Raw genomic sequence first — 20,140 nt, 5'->3', positions numbered from 1 at the left:
TATACAAATATACATGTATGTAACGTGTAGGTATGTTTGTACATAAATGTTATATAGTTATTTTATACAGGAGAGTATGAGAATGGCTTTTTGTCACGCGCTATGCACATTCCCGGTCCATGAATCCCTGTTCAATTGCATCAGACAAATTATTGAATCCAAATTGACATTTGTCACTCTTTTGTATTTACAACCATTATTATATTTAAATATAAAATACATGCTTTTTTAATACTTACCTGTCCTCTGCTTTGATGATCGAGTTCTTCTATAAGCAGTTGTAGTGGTTTTTTTTTTTTTTTATTTATTTGCCTTTGAATTTTTTTTTAAATTTGGGCGGGAGAATTTAAAATTTAACAATTTATGAAAATTATTTCGATTAAAAATATTTGTAATTTTACTATCTTAATTTTTGTAGGGAAAAACTAATTAAGATCTATGGAGATCTGATTTTTCAAAATAATAGATCTGCTAGTTGTAGCAGATCTGCAGATCGAGATAGAGCTCGTGGTTGCCAGGGTTTTTTTTTTTTTCAAGAAATTTATGAGAATTCATGGAAGGTCGATTCCACACTTAAGATCTACGTAGATCTGAGAAGATCTGATTTTTATACAAATTAGATCTAAGTTACTTTCAACAGATCTATGGAGATCAATGAGGATCTCAAGTTGCCAGAAATTTTTTGTTCTCGAGATCTTTGAAAATTTGGGAAAATTCACGAGATCTGGTGAGATCAGTAAAGATCTTTTAAGATCTTCACAAATCTGAAATCATTGACGATTTGCTGAAATAATCAGAGATCAGAGATCTATTCCAAATTTAAGATCTACATAAATTTGTCAAGATCTGATTATTCTAAAAATTAGATCTACGTTACTTCTAAAAGATTTCCAGAAATCTGATTTGTCAGAAAATTAAATCTGCGTTACTTCTAACAGATCTAGGAAGATCTCAAGTTGCCAAGAATTTTTTTTCAAGAGATCTATGGAAATTTGATAAATTCACAGAAATCTCCGAAGATCAGCGACTTCTGTAGCCCTAATAAGAAAATTCGGTGTTGATGACTTGTCGATCTGCGTAGATCGTAAATCTAAATCGATCTTTATTGACATTATTGTGAAATTTTTTATGATTTGCTAAGATCAGCCGCAATTTTTAAAGATCACTTAGATCTGAAATCATTGACGGTCTGCCGAAAGTATCAGAGATCTATTCCTAATTTAAGATCTACGTAGATCTACCACGATCTGATTTTCCTGAAAATTAAATCTACGTTACTTCTAAAAGATCCATAGAGATCTGATTCGTCAAAAAATTAAATCTACATTGTTTCTAACAGATCTCCGGAGATCTCCGATGATCTCATAGTTGCCAGAGATTTTTAAGTAACAAAATCAGATCTAATAATAAATTAAAATAAACCTAATGAGGAAAAAAAAAATTATAGTCATTTCTTTAATTTTTTCCGGTATTTCTAAAATTTTTAATTTCACCAAAAAAAATTTTAAGAAATTTTGTGCGTTTTCCAAATTTTAGTAAAAAAAAATACAATGGTCCTGTGCTGCGCATAATTCAAAATATTTCTACAGTTCATTGAAAATTTTCTAAAAACTTTCTTGGTAATTTCCATCTTACAGGAAAAACTTGAAATTTTCTAACCTCACAAAATTCCAAAAAACGCTATATTTTCAAATTTTTATTTGAGATCTCATTTTTCCTTTGAATTAATATTCAAAAATTCAAGACTCGTTATTGTGAAAAAATGTTAATAAATAACAGCATAATTTAACAGTAATAGAAAATAATAGATGATAAATATTTATTCAAATACAAAACAATAAAATTTGAACATAACCTAAACCAATAAACAATAATAAATTAACTATAATAAAAATAATGAATAATTACCGTCTTAAAGTCTAAATTATTTATTTACAATGACGATATTGCACTATATAAACTTGCAATCGATTTAAAACAATTCCCCGACTCTTATACTTAAACAGAGTTATTTTGTATATATATAATATATATAAGGTGATAAGGATTGATTTTTATTTAAAATTATATTTTGTACAGACTAATCGATTACGAGCGTACCCTGGTTAGTCCTTCGAAGTCCTTGAACCTCCAAATAAATTTAAAAAGCGACTGTGACCTTCGCATCAATAAGGTCTCCAAACATGTCTCGGTTTAGGACTCCTGTCTTTGCGCGGCCTAACCGATTCCCTCTCATCAATGTCCTCGTCCTTTTTCCTTGTGGTCAAGTCCTGGCCCATGTTCTCTTTGTCCGAGTTGCGTTTTGTGCTCAGGTCGACGGTGCCCTCCAGCTTTATTTTAACCGTCAAATCGTGCCGGTGTTCTGGATGATCTTCTAGATCCTCATTGAGGTTCTCGACGGTGGGTCTGAGACGTTTTGCTAGAAAGGTCTCGTCGTCCTTGATGCTGTTATCACGGTCGCTGCGATTAGACAGCAACGGAGAATCAGCTTGCAGAGAATCTTCACTCCGGACCTCCTCTACCTTGAGATCCTGGTCATGACGATCATCGACTTCGATGCTGCCATCAGGACTATCGAGGTCCCTGCCAGGGTCAGGATCAGCATCAGCGTCAACATCTTGGTCACCATCTGCGTCAGGTCTCCCGTCTTTGGAAGCGTCGCCATCTGCCTGGGGGCTGTCACTTGAACTTCTCAGCTTCCTTAGATCTTCTAGGCTCGCTTGATCAGGTCTCTGTAATCGCTGCTGGGCCATTCGCAGAGCCAGAGTATGCCAATCAGGATCAAGGATGTACTGCTGCTGATAAGTTGATAGTGGATTGTAGAGCCACGATGATTGGGGTAGAAAGGGCGCAAATATTGAGCCGAATAGTGAATTGGCTCTTAGCAAATGAAGACCTGGTGGTAAAAGTTTGTTTAGTAACTGGACTAACTAGGGTTAAAAGTCCAAGTAAGGTTAAGATTACCTTGAAAGTGGGGGTGGTGTCCAGATGGACTCGGAGTTGCCGGTTCAGCTGGAGGAGTTGGTGAAGTTACGGCTGCTGTGGTCAGTAACCCTGGTCCTGTACTCGGAGACTCTGTTTGCGAGACTTCCCGTACAGATACACTCAGTGGCGCCAATTCATTCCTGGACTCTGATGAAAGGAATAAGGAGTCATAATTTCGGAAGTAATTTTGGTTTTATTGATAAGGAATCATATTTTGATAAGATATTTTACCAGCAGTTGGGCCTGGGAGACGAGATCTTTGCTCAATGGCATGATGGAACGGATTAAAAGCCGACGTGGCGCCCGTCGGTGGATGTGGTGGCTGCGAAAGGTGACCCGGAGGCGGTGGTAAACAGTGAGGAGGCAGCGAACCACGAGGTGGTCCACCCCACTGGCCACCGTTTTGTTCAAGACTCAGATGTTGGAGTCCTGGTTTAAAAAATAGAGACAATAATTACGAATCCATAAAAGCTTTTGGTAATTTGGTGTCTGGTAATTGACAGGAGACAGGATTTTTAGGTTTTATAAAATCATCGAAACTGCAATTACTGGATAATTTGAGAATTAAAGCATTTATAAATGATTGAGAATGCAAAACGTGCGGCAGTGGCGGGATATCACATGAATTTTGTGGCAGAACGACCGGCTACCTGATGATAAAGAGTCTGTATGTAGCACGAGATTGGAAAGACAAAGAGGCTGATAGGAGTGTGTGGTGATGGTGTGGACGAGGGAGAGAGAAGGCTGGTTGATCAATAGCAGATTATATCGTCATCTGTGCGGAACGGTTCAAAAATTCCGTAAAAGCTCCGATGCCAGTACTGTCCGCGAGCGTATAGCAGGGTGACTGTGGGGAGGATGATGGAATGGGATGCAGTCAACCCACTGGGACACTGTAAAACCTGACGGGGTTAAAAGAGAAGGGGTCTGAGGGTCAGAGGGGTTTTAGTGATTGAGGCAACAGCGTAGATTGAGGCAACGGAGGAGAGAATAAAAGCTCGTAATGGTGGGAGACTTTAGTTTGTTGAGATCAAGTAGGGAGTAAAAGGGGAAAAATGTAGGGGAAAGTTTGGATTTAAGTGGGGTAGGAAACCGAGTCACTGGTGCGTGGGCGTACCTCGCGAAGATTGCGGCATGCCGGATTGGCTGCCCGCAAACCCCCGCAACGAGCTTTTCCCGGTTGACGAGGTAGGGTTACGCGGGGGTGAAAAAAAACCACGCGGTAACCTGCTGTAGTGTGGGTGTCTATGTCTACATAGAAACTGAAAAAATGCTCACGCGGGGGCGCAGTTTATTATTTCAACTCTTTGACACTGCGAGGCGCTACCGCCGCGAGTGCACTACTGCTGCAAAAGAAGCTTTTGCTTGTTGTGAAATGTTTCAGAGACAAAGAGGGAAAATTTTTAAGCTCTCGTTAAGCTACACGCAGTGCCAGCTAGAGACCACCACTGTCTCGAATTATACTGCGCGCTTTTTATTATTTTTATGGGAATTCAAGCCAGGGATCGAAGTTCGAAAATAAATGAATTTACTATGGCCAATTTATGGGGGCATTCTTTGGGATTTAATAAATATTTACGAGGGAATAATGACCACAGAGTGTCTTCGGCGGGGGTGAATTTCAGCTAAGAAAGGGATTGAGGGTGATAATTCCGAAAACAAATGAAGACTAATGAGAAGAGGGTCACAGCTACGACGAAGTGAGCTGATGGAATGAGGTCCAACTGAAAGAGGGTTTGCCAAAAGGGTTTCAAGGAGCTACGCTTTAAAGGGTGAGAAATGGTGAGCTTGAATGTTACGGCTTTCCGTCGTGAAAAACCCACGTACTCACGCCACCAGCTCATTTCGAAATTAGGATGATGTATTATTATCTTTAGCGTCTTGAAAATATGCCCTAAAGCGTCTTCACAAAAGAAACTTGATGTTGCATGGTTAATAGTTTGGCTGTCAATTTGTCACCCGAAAATCCTCAGGTTAAAAGAAGGCTGGAAGAAAAAAGCCGTAACTGAGTGAGATGATTTAATCTGGAAAAGGGTGTGGATTATTCGTAAGCTACTGTAGATACATAATAAATTAATTCGCGTATTTTCCTGTCTCTTATCTATTCAAATCTATGCAAAACGGGCCGGTTAAAAGCAGTGGCAACAGCCCTTTCTTATAATGCGTTAACGCTAACCCTTGTCGAAGTTTCTCAACCCTTATCCGCGATTTTCACTTCAACCTCTCTTGTGTTTCTTCAGTGCGTCCTGTTCTACACTTTCTACCTTAAAATCCTGGCGCCCACCCACCCTCATTCTTAACCTCCATCTCTATCTATATATAGTTAGTGAACCCCTTGTGTTAAAACTATCTCGTTCTCTTTTCTCAGCCCTCCTTCCGCCCGTTAGTTGCAGAAGCGGTCGCTCCGGGTGTCTTTGCACACCCACCCTTTACGCCCGTTCTCATTATCGCGTCTCTACCCCTAAAATGCTATTCTGCTAAAGGTCTTCAACACTACACTAATACAACCTACCCAGTAGTGAGTACACATTATACACAAGTGCTGCTAAACAACGAATCGATCATGAAAATTCACGATACACTCGACAAAAGAACTTTCTGTTTTTATTTTAGGATGTCAATTAATAAATAATTTCAGGGAAATAAATCTGAGAGTTTGAATAATGAGAGATTGTTTTTTCTGGGTGAAGATGGAGGATCGAAATTATGGGAATTTACGGCAAAGTGATCGGAAATGAAAAAAATAAGAGGGACTCAATAAAAAAAAGTATAAGAAGTGGGAGGACAGTTTTAAACTGAACGCTCGTAACAATCTCCCCTAAATGAGGTAAAGGCTACCTTATTGAAACAGGGGTTGCGATTTTTCCGGGTCTAACCACCCCACGGAGGCGGTTAATTGACATGAGGAGGGTCTGGTGAGTGAACGCAAAGAGACGCGTTCCCGAAAAGAAAAGACTATGGCTGCTACGAGGGAACTGGAACGAGATGAAAAAAAAGCAAGTGTACGCGTTCTTGTTAACTCGAATCTCAAGCTCGCGATTTTTCATCCCCCTCTGTCCTCTCTGTCACGATTTCTCGGGACAAGGACGGCGTGGTGATGAAAGTGATGGGAGAATAAGAATGTCTTGAATGAGGGTCGCCTGGACAATCTTAAGATCTTAAAGTATTTTATTCCGACGCGTCATGATAATCTCAAGACATTGTTATTAAAGTGAAATTAAAAATTGTCTATATGCTACGGAAAAATTTTCATTAATAGCCTTCCCTACTTTGAGCTATTTCTCATAAAATTTTCGTCATGAAAATAAGAATACTCTTGACGGTGCATCGAAATCAACCGGATCAGAGACAATAAAAATATTCGAGCAGGATCTTGAGAAGTAATTTAATATAAAAAAATGAACATAGGGTCGATGTTTCTCCTTGTAGAATAAAGTGGGGTATTGAAGAACCGTTAAAATGTGCCGGACTTTGAGTAGACGCAGAGCGATAGCAGCAGCACTTGGTCGAGACCCTTGAGGAAACCCCATAAAATACATCCCCAAGCTGCTGAGGTAGGCCAAACGAAATTTAATAACATCACCCTAGTTACACCTCAATGGGCACCTTAACAACCCCGAGGTTCTCCATCCCTTCTTCCTGTCGCACCTCACCCACTCACTCACTTACTTTATAACCTACACACTTGTACCCTCTCACTTCATTGGCGTCGTCGGTCCTTATCAACCCTGGCGCGGATATCTAATAAACCACCCTACCAAAGGCACCCTTCGCGCCAACGATACACCCTCGTCAATTCACGTGTTCCTCCATTTACCGAGGTTCATATATACTACACATGATACACATGGGTCGCTGATTGGGTGGGGGCGAGGTGCGACCGGACCTTGAACTGGACAGTGGCGCGACCTGTGCGCCAGCATGTGAACTCGTTTGCTTAAAGGGTTACGACATGTGGCGCTGAATTTGAATAATAACCAACAGAGCAATTTATCAAACTAATGAAAAAGTTACTTGATTGTTTCGCCCATTAGCCATAAGGAGGCGCCTTTATCACGCGTCAAATAAAGTGTAGAGGGAATGGGGAATATTAAAAATTTAAATCGAACGTTTGAATTTAAATTGAATTTGAATTGATCTAAAATAAACGGGACTATTGTCATCATGCTCTTGGTAGATCTGTCGAGAGTGACGGTATCGCGATGCTAGTGGTAGAATGCCCGGAGGGTTAGAGTTGTATAGAAGAGTCGGCGGGATAGTGATGGGGGTGGAAGCGGGTACGCAGAAGCTCCGTTAAGCCGCTTATCATGCCGAAACAATACACTGTTGGTGCACCAGTATCAGTTACTCTCTGTCCTCAAATCATCCCCGCAGGCCTAGTGGAGCTATAGTCCCATCAAAATTTTCCAGGCTTTAATCGAGTTTGAATTTTCAACGTTTTAACGTTAAAACTTTTGCCTCCTCATCCACAGAGTTTATTTAACTGAAAACTGGAAAATATGGATAACAGAACATTCAGCTGGATAAAGTAAATACGATTTATGATAAATAAACTACTCCGATGAGATTAAAGCTACAATGGATGCTATAGTTTACTGATATCCAATATTTGTTGGGATTTTTCGAAAAATGGCGCCCAACGATTTTCACATTTTCGGTCGTAGGCTTAAACCGAAATTTTGGTTTTACTCGGCGTCTTGGGGACGCAAAGTACTTCAACTTCCGGCCAATTTGCGACCTTAAACGATCGAATCGATCAAGAATTGCTGGAGATACAGCAGCCGGAAAAAAACTTGTTTAAGCTATAGGTCGTGTTTATTTTTATCAGAATTAGTTTCATCAGAAAATAAGGTACCCGTGTATTTAATCAAAGTCTTGGCGTGTTACTATTCGTGAGAAAACTCAATTTTGAGTCCAGAGACGACGGCAACTACGGCAGTTCAATTTTGACACCCTTCGTGTGGCAAGAGCAGAGCGACGGAATCAGCAGGAGCCAGCCACCAAGTCGTGATGAACAAGGATAGGAAATAGAGAAGAAGGAAGCAAGGATCCAAGTCACCCTTCTCATCGTCTACCTGAATCTACTGGCTGGTAGCTCTTACTGAAGGAGCCGAGGGATGGGAGAGGAGTTAGGTTGCAAACTTCGTTACCTATCGACAAGAAGACACGTTGCAAGCTTGGATGGCTCGGCGAGGAGTGAATCAAGCGAGAGGAATGTTAGAGGGTGAAGCCAAAGGATGGGAGACTGAGAGAGAATGATAGAGAGGATACAAGATACATCAATGATAGAGCCAGAGGATATATAGAACACTAGTTTAGTGTACTAGTGGATGTAGAAATTTAAACTGATATAGAGTGTAGTTGCCTGGAGCATCCAGAGCCAACGCCTAAGAACTTACCGGACAGTTTGAATCCCAACGGATCCTGCGGATGTCCGAAGGGAAATGGCCGTGGTCCGAAGTGGTAGGGATGAAAGGCCTGGTGTCCTGGAACGTGAGATACATACTTTAGTTGGCTATACAGATTCAGATATTCCATGTAACCCGGCTCATTTTTAAATTATTCGCTCCGTTTTCCGACATTCTATTGGAACTTTGTTCGCTATTTGTGACAGCGATTTGAACCAACGTCTTACTTTTAGCAAGGACTACTTTTGGATTGAAATTTTTTATAAGACAACTTACTCGTTTTAGATCTTGGCTCTCGTGGTCCATCGACGGTAACTTTAATTGCTTTGGACAATGTTGCCACTTGCGGTGGTGATGTTTGCAGCATTATGGTCAGCGTGAAACTTTTTCCTTGAAAAGAAAAAAAAATCAACTATTTATGGGTTAATTTAAGTTTCATGGTCTCGCTGAAGCGAGAATGGCTTTCAATTCACGTGCATAAAATTGTGATGACGTAAACTGAGTAAAAATATTATAAAGCTGGGTAGCGGAGGCAAGATGGCCCGACGGGACGATAGCTCAACCGCGGGACGAATGAAAAACCATAAAGGTGCGGGCAAGCTTTGGTTACTCGGTTTCCCTGGTTTTATTATTCAAATCCAATTCTGCCACCGCGAGTCGGGAATTATTTTTCTCATTCTACCAACGCACTGCTTTTTTCCAGCCTCGATTCACTTTATTTTTTATTTTTTTACGTTTATTCGTAAATCAAGTCTAATAATTTGGACAAAACGTTAAAAATCGGTTTATTTTAGAAAATGTATTTTAATTTTACACACAAAATTTTGAGTCCGTGGTGTAAATTATTCGGTGTTAAAATTTTAAACACTGCTGGTGTGTAAGTTACACCACGCATGATGTTAAATTTTGGACTGTGAATAAAAACGTTTACACCACCGATGGTGTAAGGGTGTAAGTTCTTTATGAAAAACTCGATTCGATACTTAGTGTTCAATTAAAAAAAATCTACACCAATAATAACACCAAATGGTGTAAAAAATAACAATCATATATTAAAATCACACCAATTGATATTTTACACCAAAAAATTTTCACATCGTCAATTTACATCAAACAGACCGTGTAAAGTCTTCGAGGATTATTTTTACACCAAAATTTTTTTACAGTGTAATAACACCAAATGGTGTGAAAGGTAACACATACACCTTTTTAAAAGTACACCTCGACGATTTACACCGTCAATTCACATCAAAGACACCGTGTAAAGTCCTCGAGGATCCCTTTGACGCCATAAATTTGTTACAGCATAATAACACCAAATGGTGTAAAAAATAACACTCACACCATTTTGAAAATACACCTCTTGATAATTTACACCAAGGACACCGTGTAAAGTTCTCGAGGACCATTTTGACACAAAAAATTTTTTATGGTGTAGAGTATTTGGTGTAGATATTTTTCGATTTAAAAATTGAGATTTTTTTTCGCGCCAAGTCTTTTAGAGGATTTTCGAGGATAAAAAATATAAAGAATAATGATAGGAAAATAACTGACGTCGCGACAAATGGCTTGTACACCTTATAACGAGGCGCCAGGCAGCCAGCATGGGTAAATTGAGAGAAGGCAAACTACAAATTCCACGTGGATAGCTGGATATTTGTATATTGTGGGGGCGTGAGTAGTTTAGTGTACGATGAGAGGGATGTAAAAGTACGTAGTTTTATTTTATTATTGCCGAGCCCGCATATACACAAGAGGGTGACGCTTTGGTTTTTATGGTGAACCACGACATTTAACACGGGCTTTATACTGCTACTCATACCCTTAAACATATACAGAACAGTGAAGCAAAATGAGACACCATTTTTTTTTGTAAATGTTTATTTAGTATTTAGAAAAAATATGGGGTAAGTTGGTCACTCTAAAGAGTACAATTTCGAAATTTTGACAAAAAAAAAAAAATATAAATATAATGTAGCATAAAATTTTACAAAATTTTTTTTTTAATTCTTATCGGGGGCGCCAACGAATAAGTTTTCAAATAACAATAACAGCTCAACAAGCCTCACAGTTTATTGTCTTTTCGTGACGTCACAACAGGATGACGTGAATTGTCGACGTTTAGGCATTTTAGGGGCTGTTTATGAGGCATTATGTGTAACTCGCTGGAAGAATTATCCCCTTGTGTAGTTAGTTTCAGTATAACGTCAACCTCACTTTAAATACGCGTCTAAAAGATAAAATAAAACTCCATTACCGCTCAGAATATTGTTCTTTCGAATCAAAAAGTGAATTTCATATTTTTTTTAAAAGTCATATCTTTGTCGGTTTTCAGGGGCAGTATGGATACACACTAAAGGCGAGCAAAACGGGACATTTTAAATTTTTTTACATTTTGGGCAAAACGGACCACCCAAATAAAGTCAATTCTGTTATTGCAAAAAAAATAACTGAAATAAAATTGTTTATATTTAATGTAAGTAAAAATTCTTATTTTCTGTGTAGCCGATAATACATTGCGCCCATTGAAAAATTCTAAAAAATTTATGACACTCAAAATTGTACAGAAGTGATGATAAAATTTTGTAATGGGGGTTACGAATAATTTGAAAAAAAAAAAAAAAAAAAAAAAAAATTACCAAATTTTAGGGTGGTCTATTTTGCCCACCCTTCTTCTATATATATATAAAAGAATATATTTATATGTGAATGTATGATATGAAAACTCACTCCAGCTCACAGACGGAGTGAGTTTACCCAAGGATCATGCAGCGTTAAAAACTCCCCTGTTTGCTGGCGAAACGAGCCAGCCGTCGGAGGGTGACTTATTCAGGATCGTTATTCCACGAGTGTTTGTAGTGTTTTAAGATTCTGACGTTTTGACTGCCGGAATCATGAGGTATCACATGAGCTGAGCGTACGAGCTACCGAGCGAGACTTAACTGAGACATATATGTTTAGTTGTATAAACTAAATCGCGTGATATTGAAAATATATACAATTTTTTTTTACTTTTGTATAGACACTGCTACGACTTAATCAAACAAACTCACTTCGACCTGATTACACATGTCACATATAAAAAATAAATAAGTAATTGTTCAAACTATTCAGAGACCGGGAGCGAAAGAAAAAGAAATTTTTTTTTTTGGTAAAAAATTTTTGCAAGTTTCTATCAAGAGCGGGGTAAGTTGGGCATATGAGGTAAAATGGTCACCCTCACATTTCAGTAAAAAAAAATTTCTCCATCAAAATTTGAGCAAATTTTTAAGAAATTGACATATTTATATTTTAATGAGGTAAAATGGCCAGTCTGAATTTTTAAAATTTTTTTTTTGGGTTCAGTAAAATTATTTTAGTAAATTAGAATCTGATAGACTATTAAATCTATCTTTTATCGTCTGATTAGAGGGTTACCGAACTTCGCAACAATTTATTCCCGAGTTATCAGCTGTCACTGCAGACGCAGACTTTAATTACTAATTAGTCATGAATTAATTATCATACAAAAATATGACGCACGAATATGTAGCTTCAAAGTCTACCCTATTCTATATATCGATCATAATTACAAACTCCTTAAATTAAAAAAAAAATTTAATTTTTTTGAAGCTCACTTGATAAATTTTTTAAACCAATTAAATTATTGGAAGATATGTAAAAATAATTAAGAGTTGAGACGCATTCGATTTCGTATGAGGTAAAATTTTACATTGACAAATAAACTCTGACATAAGTATATATATGTATGTGTGTGTAAATATATGTATAACGACAGAAAAGTTTTGCGACGGAATATCGTCGTTAAATGGACGAATGAATTTATTGATGATCACGAGAGCAGAAAACTAGATGAGTTCGAATCTCTTCTCCACCGTCAAAGTTTACGTGCAGAAATGAAAATTATCATACGAATAAAAAGTAGAATTGTTAATAATAATAATAAAACAATATATAAAATAAATGAGTAAAAATAATAATGAAACTCATCGATAAATAAGCAAGAAACTGAGGTAAAAAAATTTAAAGCTTAATCGGTAGAAAAACTCCGAGTAATGCAGTCATCCGCAAAAATCCCTTCTCACCCTTAACTTCTGCCCGTAACTTAGGGTAGCTTTTATTTTTAATTTTTAATTGGCAACAAAAATAATATGCACATATATATACACAAATATACGGAGAATATTTTAGTAAGAAACACTAATGCAAATCAATAAATGGATTACTTTTACTATCTATTACTAAATGTAAAGTAAAAATCCCAAGATACTAATTATTAGTGTTTATCTAAAAATTGCTATATTATTACTTTTATTACTAATTCATTCGTATTTTTTATTAATAGAACAGCAATTTGTATAAAGAGTATATTAAATTATTACTAAACGAGTCATACATTTAATTATATGACTAAACGATTTTTTTTTGCGAAAATATAAAAATTAACTAAAAACATGCATCGAATACTCTACAGTATGTAAAAATTACAATCTGTTTAGTAACTTCTGTAAATCAGATTAATAGCGTAGTGTTAAATACTATGCAGCAACTGACAAATTACTAAACGGTTTGTAATTTTTCTAAAGCAGATCGATAAAATCAACAATTGGCAGAGACTGCGTGTACGAATATGCATTACAAGTTCAAATGCCTTCGGTCAAAGGAGACTTCGGACCGGCAGACTGAGGACAGGATTCCCACGCGGGAGATCAGGGTTCGAATCTCGGTCAAGTCCACTGATTTTTAAATATTTAAATTCTCCCGCCACTAATTCACATGCCATAAATAATAACAATTATAATAATAAAAAGTTTAAAAAATAATAAAAATTTAATTTTATTTAATTACATTCTAATATAGTAAAATTTACTAAACGATGGTAAAATTTACTTTATTGGATGGCAAATTTCACTAAACATAGTAAAGTTTACTAATGCAATTTATGTTCATTTCCATACTCAAATAATAAAATCTACTAAATATAAATAAAAATTAAATTCTCAAAATCAGTAAAAATTACACAATTTCAGTTGCGTTTTAAATTTACCCTGTGAATTTAGTAATTTTAACTCACATTTTTCTGTCTACATGAATATGAGATAAAAGTATCTTAATAGTATCCTTTTTTAACAAAACAAAATACTGCAATTTTTTTTAAGGATGTAAAAATAATATTTAAAAAAAAAGTTGAGATAAAGGAAGATCAAGTAGTCATAAGTGTGGGGGTTTTAAAAAAGTTTGTCGTGAAACGGCTTACTTATTAAGTGAATGGTGTTTAGACAAAATAATAAGTAGCATTAAGAGTAAGCGAACAAGTGAGAAGACATGTGAGGGTAAGTAAAGCATGGTATAATATTATCATAGCTGTGCAGGGTGTGTATCATCATCAGTAACCCCTTTTCCATCCTCGTTCTTCCAACCCCTAAAAACTCCTTGTGTTTTTTTTTTTGTTTATATTTTTATTATTTTTCAGCAGACGAGGGATTAACGTCAACCTCGACGATGAGAATCCTCGACCAGTGAAATAGCAACTCGCTGCTACTGCCGCTGCCGGCACTGGGGCAGGGGTGAGTGGCTCACATAACAATTGGGTGGATGTTAAAACGAACAACAGAAACGCATAAATACTGGCGTTACCTGTGTTTTATTGTGAGGATAAAAATAAAAGAAAGTTGAATGCGTTGTAACGTAACTGTTACTACACGGTCTTGTCGTGCTGGCAATTGAGAACGGGGGAGGTAAGCGACGGTAAAAGTTGTCAGCGCGAGGGTGGACGTGAGGATAAGGGATGAAAGGGTTGTATCGACAGGTAGGATCCTGAACTATGGGCTTCTGATCGGATTGAAGAAAGCTTTGGATACTAAAGTACATCGGATTTGAAGACAATCATAAATTTTTTAAATTATTTGTCATATTTTTATGGGTTTTTACGTTATATTTCTTGGTGATTAATATTTTTGTTTAAATTTGTTTGTATTTTCTTATATTTATAGAGGATATTTTTATTCTTTCCTTTTTTTTTCTGATAGAAAATAATTTATATTTTTGCTTTAATAAATATTAAGATTTTTATAATTACAAGTTATAGCAAAAGTTCAGATTTTTTTGTAAGAAAAAAAAATATGGACTCCAACTACCCCATGTTCCGAAAATCAGTTTTTTTATAGAGATTTTTTTTTTTTTTGAAAAAAAAAAAAAACTGTAGAGTGGATTCGAACTTCTGACCTTCGAACTCGGAAAAAATAATTTAAATATACGAAGATTGAAATCTTGCATTTTACAAACTAGATCTAATTTTTTTATTAAATAGATCTAGATTAACGTAAGCTAAAATTATAAAATCAGAAATTTTTATTTTTGATAATTTTTCAAAATTTCTCTAAACTTATGAAAAAAAAATTTTTGATCGAAGATCTGTACAAAAATCAGTAGATTTTTTTATAAATACAGATCAATATAGATCTAAAAATCTAAAGTGATTTATATAGATCTTAATTACTCTTGCAGGCAATCAGTCAATTATAAGGTCAGCGGTTCGAGTCCTGCTTATGGATTTTTTTTTTCTACATCAATACCAATAAATTTATTCAGATCTATTCAGAATCATACAGATCCCAGATCTCAAAATTTTTTGCCATCAAAATTTTAAATTTTCATAATTTAATAATTTTCTTTGTTTTAGTTTTGACCTCAGATCGAAATAATTTAAAAATAAGATCTACGGAGATTAAAATCTCGCATTTTACAAACTAGATCTAATTTTTTTATTAAATAGATCTAGATTAACGTAAGCTAAAATTATAAAATCAGAAATTTTGATCTTGAGAATTTTTCGAAATTTCTCTCAGTTTATGAAAAAAAAATTTCGATCAAAGATCTACACAAAAGTAGATTTTTTTATGAGTACAGATCAATATAGATCTAAAAATCAAAAATAATTTTTTCAGATCTTAATTATTCTCACAGGCAACCAAACTTAACTCTAAAGTCAGGGGTTCGAATCCTGCTTATGGTTTTTTTATTTTTAATGTGATCCCAATTTTTTGAATTCAAAATTTCGAATTTTCTAATTTTCTAATTTGCTTTGATTTAGTTTCGATCATAGATCGAAATAATTAAAAAAGATCGAATTTTTTCCGAACATTGATTCAAAGACATAATTTGAAAAAACATAAATTGTAATATCAATAACCGATTACGATGTTACCAATCAGCATCAACAAAGAGGCCCACGGGTATGAGGATAATCAGAGATGGGGTACGGAGAACAATCTCGAGGCAAACCGTTACCTATACTCGTATAGTTAGGGGCTGCCCGTAATGCAGTAATGAGGGCTTACTGCCATGGAAACCAAAGCCGCTTATAGCCAACCACTCTACCCCCTCACCCCTTCGTACCACCGGAAGCCCAACAATTCGCCAAATGCATACGTATACATACGCGATGTCCTTCTCATCCGCGAATTCACCGTAAAAAAATTTCACCAGATTTTTTTATACTTCCAAAAGCTTCTGTCGAGCTGTACAGTCGAGCTGAACTTTATAAATATTTTTTTTCGCTGACGGAAAAAATAATTTAGAAAATATCTCGAGGTCTGTGTCTACTTTTTTAAAATTTATTGATAAGCGAACGCCTCCTCGTTAAAAATCCACTGAAAGAAACTGTTTAGCAGAGTCAGCCCTAAAAATAATCCCCGCAAACCGTGAAATGACAAGTATATAAGAGACTGGTAAGAGTATGAAATTAAACGAATTAAAGAAGTCGTTAAGAGTGAGCGAAAAACAGAAAACACTTCTAAAGAAATAATAATAATGATAATAAAAAAAAATGTTCAAGACTTTTCCCATCACTCAAGAGTCGCGACTCTTGACTCGATTTCCTCCGACGTCGCTGAGAAAGAGAAAGCAACGAACCGACCGGTAATGGCAGTGATTATTAGGACGCATTATTTAGAAGTCCAGACTCCCTAAATTTTTATTTAAACCCCGAGGTTGCTGGAGAAAAGAACCTCAAGGTTTACTCTCTTCTGCCCTCTTGAGTTCTCCATCCATCTCATCCACAGAACATCAGCACCGGGGTTTAGGTTTTCTCAAGTAGATGACAAGGTGGAGAAGAACCCGAGGTCTGAATAATTTACAACCAACCGGGATGAGAATTAAAAATCTCCATGTCCGCCGACGGTACGACTTTGATGCTATGAAAATACGCTTTTAAATAAATATACTGAAATACACCAACCTAGACGCTTCGATTTACCGTTGCTAAGTATATTTGCCGGCTGAATAAATGATAAGACTTTTAAGCCCGCGCATGTTTGCTATTTTGCGGAATGACTTTTTGATAGGAATCAGAAATTCGAGATTTCGTTTGCCATCTTGCCTCGGTTTGTAAAAAGTAATTAAGTGAAACTCACCTCGACCACTTCGACCGACAAACCTCAGGTCGTTGAACTTGGCCACCTGGTTCTTCATCAACGCCGTTGAGTTCCGAAGTTCCGCACAGCAATTTTCGTCATTACCAGCTCGGATTGTGACGATAGTCCCGTCACCAACTTCGCCAAGTGCGACGACTTTGAACGCCACGGGTAGAGTCTTGTTGGATCTCCAATGATTGGGCAAGACCGTGCAGACCACATGTGGACTACCTGAAATAACAAAAACCTCATCTCGAATCAGTCTCACAAGAGATTCCAAAGATCCCAATAAAAACCTGTTCGGATGAGTTCACCAGGATGCTCGGCCAGGAGCCCGTCGAGGGTTCGTTCGGCGAGGAGATCAGCAGTCAGTGCGTAGTCAGGCACCGGCTGATTGTTGGAAGAGCTCGTGGAGTTTGGATTGTCACCAGCCAAGTGCATTCTTCTGCGCGAGGATGACCCTCTCGTTTTCCTGAGCCTCGAACTTATGGTGCTGGTTATGTGTCCCGAGGGATTGCCGTTCACCTGGTGATGATTCGCCCTGAATCGCGGATCCGAGTACTCTAGACCAAGAGGACGATCCTCCGGGCGAACATCTCTCAGGGGATTCGTCATGAGATCTTGATCATTTACTTCTTATCCAATTAATGAAGCTCAGAGTTCCCTCGCATCTAAAGCATTTTCAGAAACTGATAGAAGGAATCAAATGCCAAATGGTAGTCAAAACTTTACCACAATACAAGAATCGAATCTGTTTTTCCAATCCGTCTGATGCGATTTATTTCTACAGACCCCGGAGCAGGTCTTACAAATAAGCGATCGCTTTGATCCTTATTTCATTATCCCGCGACGGATAAGTTTGAGGCAGAAGTCGTAGTGGTAGTAGGATCCGTTTGCAAATTCTTCTCTTCAATGCCAAGTCGCGGAGAAAATTCGTTTTATTGGAATTGACAGTGGGTTCCTTTTTATTTTACTTTTCCTCCTTATCATTCCCTTCGCCTTTGAGACATTCTCAAACAAGCTCGCCTTTTTACAAGTCCTACGTCTTCCTGTTTACTTATTCACCGATTTCAGTTTATAAGTTTGTTTTCATCACAGGATTCAGCTACTCGATCAATCAAAACTTTCTTGACCGCGGACCATTAGGTCTCTTGACAAACTATTCCACTTTTTCTTCGAGGAAATTAGCATCCGAACTGATTACTAATCGAAAACTATCAGTAATGTCCAAGCGAGCACTAAACAGTTCGAACATTCGGGTATTTAATGGTCACTAATTATCGCAGAACTCGGATGTCAATTGACCACCGCACCATCATATTCTGATAACTGGTGGCACAACACAATCACTGTCCAGGTCTCGGTCGACGATCGCCGAGCAAGGAACCGAAAATAGATGACTTGTTTCCCTTAAACTGACGGAGGTCAAAGTGTCCCGTTGGCCAACAGTCAAGACACTCAAAGTGATCAGTATGTATCCAGGAAATAGTTGGTTAACTGGTTGGTCGGTTAGTTGGTTGGTTGGTCGGTCGGATGCTCGGGTTCCTCTCACTCGTCCTTCTCTCTTGGGGTAGTCAGGGTGTTTAACTCGCGCGGTCTCGTTTTGGGTACCGCGGTGGAAGGCGGTGGCGGCTTCTGCGGTGGAGCCGCGCGGTGTGGTTGCGGTGTATTTTTGAGGCCGCCGCCCCCAGCCCCCAACTAGCAGAGAAACCCCCACGACTCGCCAACAGTTTTCCACAATACGGTGGGGAGTCTTTTTACACAGCAGTGGGGAAAAAGTATCTCTTACTTACACACGCGTGTCCACCCCCACCACCAGATTTTTCACCCTCTCTTTTCACCGTACATCAAAATATACATATATACATACACATATTACATTTTTTTAACAAACAACCCCTTACTGCCACCGATTAACGCTAAATCTTTCCTTGTCTGTCTTCTATAATAATCCCACATCGTCTCTCCTTACTTGTCACCTTCTCCTTTTCCTTTTTCTCTTGGTGTGGATAACGAGCCTCGTTACTTGGATCTTAAAAAAAAAAACATGAAGTTATAAAATGGACAACAAATTTAAGACTTATTTTTACCATTATCACTATTTATTTTTTTATTTTTAGACACTATTGGGATATTTTTTTATTATTTTCGAGAACATCTCGCTAAGAACTATGAAACGACACTGCCAGATGGAATAAGGGAAAACAAAGACGAAAAGACCCCAGTCTTTACGTTACGTTTAGTCTCGTGAAATAGGGGTTGGTTAGAAATGATACGGGGTGATAGGGCTGAATAAAGAAAAAGACAACTATAAGAAGAAGACGGAAAAAAAATTTTGAAAAAGTTTCGTTTTTTTTTTTTTTATGAGAAATGACTCATTCGAATGTCGAAACGATACTATCGATCAGAAAAACGTATCTGTAGAAGCAGAGAGCCGACCCCCAAATGAGCCCCCCGATAATCCTAAGCCCGTATGACCAACAATGCGGGGTCATGAACCCCCTAGCCTCCGAGCACTTTCCTACCCTTTTCCAATTCCCATTCCCTCTCTTTTCAATCAGCACTTCTCTCATTTAATCCATGCGCCGATTGTGTTCACTGTTTTCCAAAACACTTTCATTAAAAAAAACCTAACCCTAATACCCCCTTTATTAGTTTTGTTAAAAAAATACTGGATAATAATGGTACTCAGTAATATTTAAATAGAGTAATGGTAAAAAAAATCTGTATAATGGTTTATAATCGGTTGGGTTGAAAAAAATATTTTCAACGAGATCGTCACGTGAAAATTTTGATACAGAGATAATGAACGAAATGCATTTGCAACGAGAGTGGTGCGATCCGTTCGATTACTTTTAATCCGAAAATAGTGTTTCAAGTGTTGTGCTATTTTCACCACCATTTTATTTATTTTATTTTATTTTTACTTTTTTTTTTTTACTCGTTATTTCATTTATTTATTTTTTTTTTTTTTTAATGTAATGATCACAATGACGAAACAGAGTTTGGGTATTTGTGTCTGAAAAGTGATGAGTGAACACCAACTGATAATAATCGGACTTTTACGTTTCAAATTAATTGGACCAATTATCGAGGCTGGACAATTACCTGGTGGCGTGCCAATTAGATTGCCGGATTGAGAATTTGATGGACGGTTTTGTTGAAACCGGTATAACGTTGTTAAGCACACACACATATATACGCACACTGTCGAGTGGCAAACAATAATTTATTTACAATTTACTGAGGAAAATTTTAGTGTGAATTCCGACACTGCGTTTACGGTTGGCAAAGGGTAAAAAATTTGAACCAAATGATAAAAAGACGAGAGAT

The 20,140-nt window shown here is 37.3% G+C and overlaps 1 protein-coding gene across 1 annotated transcript; it reads right to left on the bottom strand.

The window, feature by feature from the left end:
• Nucleotides 1–2,120: 2,120 nt before the first annotated feature.
• On the bottom strand, nt 2,121–17,422 carry LOC103573484 (uncharacterized). Its single transcript, XM_008552601.1, has 7 exons — nt 17,104–17,422; nt 16,808–17,038; nt 8,670–8,783; nt 8,385–8,471; nt 3,217–3,414; nt 2,965–3,132; nt 2,121–2,896 (listed from the first exon to the last, which is right to left on the bottom strand). The coding sequence occupies exons 1-7, from the start codon at nt 17,420–17,422 to the stop codon at nt 2,166–2,168; spliced, it is 1,848 nt and encodes a 615-aa protein (XP_008550823.1). The 3' UTR covers nt 2,121–2,165.
• Nucleotides 17,423–20,140: the final 2,718 nt, after the last annotated feature.

The sequence above is a fragment of the Microplitis demolitor genome, chromosome 2, assembly GCF_026212275.2.
Source record: "Microplitis demolitor isolate Queensland-Clemson2020A chromosome 2, iyMicDemo2.1a, whole genome shotgun sequence".
NCBI lineage: Eukaryota > Metazoa > Arthropoda > Insecta > Hymenoptera > Braconidae > Microplitis > Microplitis demolitor.
The sequence above is the reverse complement of the archived record's forward strand: the minus strand, read 5'-3'. Positions and strand labels throughout refer to the sequence as shown.

Coding starts and splice junctions, on each gene's coding strand:
- LOC103573484 (XM_008552601.1), bottom strand. CDS start 17,422: ATGACGAATCCCCTGAGAGATGTTCGCCCGGAGGATCGTCCTCTTGGT. Junction 8,472..8,669: donor AGAGCCAAGATCTAAAACGA/GTAAGTTGTCTT, acceptor CTCACGTTCCAG/GACACCAGGCCTTTCATCCC. Junction 3,415..8,384: donor GTTGGGATTCAAACTGTCCG/GTAAGTTCTTAG, acceptor TTTTTAAACCAG/GACTCCAACATCTGAGTCTT.